Genomic DNA, 3,962 nt, shown 5'->3' with positions numbered 1-3,962 from the left:
TGGATAAGATTGATGAATCCATTTTATCAAATGAAAAGAAAAAATATTTTTTTGTCCACTGGCTTGCACTATGATTATTGTCTACTGGCACTGGCTACAGTGTGGTGTGAGGTGTGATCCCAATTTTAGATGATAATAGAGTTTAGCCGGTGAACTCATCAGTTCATTTCAGTCCATACTAAGATCCATGGAATTGGAATGGAATCAAGAAGCAGAGGAATTATCAAAAAGCGTGAAAGTTCTGAATTCTGAAACTCTTTATTCATGCTCAGAAGATTACAAAGGCAGGCATATTTCTCGAAAGCCAGGAAAGAATACATTTAAAAAAACTACATATACGCATATGCATATACATCCAACAACAACTCTGTTCATGCCTGATGGGTGTTGCATGGTTCAAAGAAGTCTATCCATCCTCTTGTACTGAGGCTACCTCTCTGCTAGGCAAGTTATCCCCCCCCTAAAATGCCTCTTCCTAATATAACTCATCAGGCTTTTAATGCCAGTAAGATAACTTCTGAAACCAGACCTTAGATTAAAAATTAAAGACACCATGATTTCTTCACCTTACTGTCTCCAGGCTCTCAACTCTTCTCTCCAACATATATACATAACTTAAAAAAAAAAAACTCAGGGCGCTAGATGATAATTAGGCTCCACTGTTAAACTAGTAGTAATCTATGGAAACGCTAGAGACCAAGTTGGCCCAACCCAAACCCTACGCCTGCTGTTGTTTCTGTGGACCTTTTTGTGATCCGAGAGAAGAAGTAAGGCCAGCCTCATTCAATGCGCAGGCTAATCCTGAAACCTTGGCTTGCGAAGAAGGTCTCGGCGCGAGTTCAGGAGGTGTCCAGTCTGTGCCCACAACTACAATTTCATCTGCAGAATTTGGTTTCAATTTTAGCCTGGAATTGCCCTTTTCAAAATGCAAGATGAGCTCCATCTGGTGCTTGAACCGACGATCCCATCCTGCGCCCTTGAGGGCAATGCTGCCGAGCTCCCTCGCCAAAGAGGACTCATCTGGGGAAGAGGCGGCCACTGCATTGGTAGTTCTCTTGTAGGGACCGAACCATTTGGTGTGCATGTATCTATACTTCCTCCATGGTGGCAGGTGCATTCCCATTTTCTTGAGGGATTTCTTGGCAGAGTCACACATGATCTCAATGACCTGCTTCAATCTCTCGGCCTTGCCCACATATACATTGGGCAAACCCTGCAATAAGGCATTGAATACAGTTGTGGGTCTGGCTATCTCAAACTGTGCTCTGAAATCAATGTCCACAAAGAAACGGTCTCCATCAATTATTACATCTATGTACTCATAATTCCCTGCAGGGAATCCACCAATGTGCTCCCATCTTGATTTGCAGAGGCCTGCATTGTAGCCCAGTCCACGCAAATAATTCATCACACACCGCCTCAACCAGCTTTTCTGGTCAATAACCTGATGTTTATTCACATTGGAAATTTCAACTTCGTTTTGATTTATCTCAAGAGCCCTAGCAGCCTCCTTGTGCAGGAGAAACTCAACTGGGTTGTTAATGCTGGACAAGAACAGGCCTTCTAGTATCTCCTTAAGCTCTGCATTGGGAAATTCATTGAAATCATCCTCTGCAAGTGCAGAATTAGAATCACCATCCACCTCTGCAATATTATCAGAGCAGGGCTCTCCAGTGCCATTCAAGCAATTGCACCTTGACCTCCCACAATTACCAACTTCTTTATTTTTTATTCCTCCTCCTCCTCCTCCTCCTCCTCCTTCTTCTTCTTCTTCCATGAAACCGTAGACCATATCAGCAAGGCACACAGAATCAGGATCATGCTCGCTACCACTGCTGCCATAGTTAGTATTCTCATGATAATTATCACCACAAAGTCTGGCTCTCACTATTTCATTCAGAGGATCTGCCACCTGCTTCGGCCTTGGAGCCATTGCCATCTCAAAGCGATAATCATGATGATAATTCCAATGAATTGCAGGCTGAGGAACCGCTGCAGCAAGATTTGATGTTGCAGCGGCATTAACAATATGCATGGAGGACGATGACCTTATGGAATTACTTGTAACAAACTGACTAGGCTTCTCCTCCATCTTTTGCTTTGAGCCATGGCCGCTGCCATTGTTGCTCGACCCAGATGGGGCCACATGCCTCGCTGCACATAGGATTCCAGAAGCCATTCTTCCCGCAAATTCAGAAAATTAATCCGATCCTCCTGATCAAACAAATACAGATTGAGAACCTGTGCTACAAGCAAGGAAACTCACATGGGTATCCACAAATCCTGGAAAAAAACAGTTACTGGTCCTCTAACCTAGTACTATACTTCATGGGAATAAATATGGACACTGAGAAAAGACAGTTTTTATCTGAACTAATCCAAACACTCAGGCCAGACAAGTCAGATTATCAGACAAAAAAACCCAAATAAGTTCCACAGGGCCATTAACCTGTGTATATACCTCAAGGACAGAAAATGAATGTTGTCACAGAATCCTTGTACCTAGATGTTTCAGGTCTATGGCCTGTGAGCGGTGAGTGGTTCTTCTGGGTTTATGATGAAGGAGAAAACTCATCGGAACAAACCCATATTGCCCCGATCCGGGGATTTGTAGCAGAAAATGAATATGAAATTGGTTCAAGGAAGGTGTTGGGAAGTTTGGGTGGTGGTGATATGATATATATAGAAAAAAGAAATGCACAGGGACGTACGTGTCAGCCTGAGAGGATGAGCAAGGATGTCGTCTATCATTCTCGTGCTCAATCCCCTCAATTTAAAACGAATGCATGACCGGGATTTTCCCAAATCTGCCGACCCTAAATTAATCAGCCTGGAAGTTCTTGTTCTTGATGTTTCTTTCTACACTAATCACACCACTAGTCTATTTGCTGGAACAAATTTTAGTATTCAAAACGCAATTGAAAATTCAAATCTCAACAATAATCACAGGCCTAGAAAAACCCCACAAAACGACAAAGTATGCAGCTGTGCGGTCCCAATACTAACAATATTATAAATACCAAAGTATGAATTAAAAAAGATGGGTGTCAACATCTCAATATAGAAGGAAAATAAATGTGTACAATTACAGTGGCATCTTTGTGGAGTATATACCCCATGTTCTTTGGATTGGTTGAATGTAACAGAGATGGCATGTCATTTATGGTGGTTTGTATCCTAATTATGTACTCATCCTCATCCTCATCCTCATTATGTACTCATCCTCTCCTCATTTGTTTCACCACCATGGTAACATTTTTACCATTTTTAACTATAACTATAGTACACATCATTCATGGAGTACCATGTAAACATTTGTACACACATTTGTAACTCTAAAACTTATCCTTTCCTCATTCTCATTCCCCATGTACACATATTTAACTCTAGTTATATTTAAAAAGCTCCTATCCAATGTTGGTTGTTTATGGAACACATGTCCTCACTTGTCTCCTAGACCATGGCCTACTCTCATGCCATGACCTCACTCAAGAGTGTCTATGTGGGAAGACCCTCACCCTCCTTATGATGTTCTTGCTCAATTTCCTATGCTATAGCGCTGTCACTTATCCACCCAAGGTTAGTCAGTGATTTGCACTTGCACCACATCCTTGTATTTCTTTTGAAAAGTTCTACCTTTGGCGGAGGGATAATAATAACATATGCATCTTTCAAATAATTGGACCTTCCTAATACATTACACAAACAAATGGTTTAGATAAACTTATCTAGAATGGGATTGAATCATACTTATATTAAACAAATATAATTTAATATTGAATTATTACAATAATAAAATGGTTTGATCGTTGTTAGTGTTATTATTATACAACTCTCGTCCTTTTTCATTATAAAATAACCATGTAATTAGTAATTAAATGTTTAAAATATTAAAAATAAATGATTTTTTATTGGAAACGCGGAGGAATCCAACAATTATGGTGGATTCACACTCCTGGAGT

The 3,962-nt window shown here is 40.6% G+C and overlaps 1 protein-coding gene across 1 annotated transcript; it reads right to left on the bottom strand.

Moving 5' to 3' along the window:
• Nucleotides 1–235: 235 nt before the first annotated feature.
• LOC149141662 (uncharacterized) lies at nt 236–2,852 on the bottom strand. The gene is made up of 2 exons (XM_089449271.1): nt 2,462–2,852; nt 236–2,214 (listed from the first exon to the last, which is right to left on the bottom strand). The coding sequence occupies exon 2, from the start codon at nt 2,177–2,179 to the stop codon at nt 719–721; it is 1,461 nt and encodes a 486-aa protein (XP_089305397.1). The 5' UTR covers nt 2,180–2,214; nt 2,462–2,852; the 3' UTR covers nt 236–718.
• Between the last annotated feature and the right edge of the window lie 1,110 nt (nt 2,853–3,962).

This window comes from Pinus tabuliformis, chromosome X (assembly GCF_031772625.1).
Source record: "Pinus tabuliformis cultivar Carrire ecotype Pingquan chromosome X, CPIR1, whole genome shotgun sequence".
Taxonomy (NCBI): domain Eukaryota; kingdom Viridiplantae; phylum Streptophyta; class Pinopsida; order Pinales; family Pinaceae; genus Pinus; species Pinus tabuliformis.
Note: the sequence above shows the minus strand (reverse complement) of the source record. Positions and strands in the feature narration are given on the sequence as shown.

Coding starts and splice junctions, on each gene's coding strand:
- LOC149141662 (XM_089449271.1), bottom strand. CDS start 2,179: ATGGCTTCTGGAATCCTATGTGCAGCGAGGCATGTGGCCCCATCTGGG.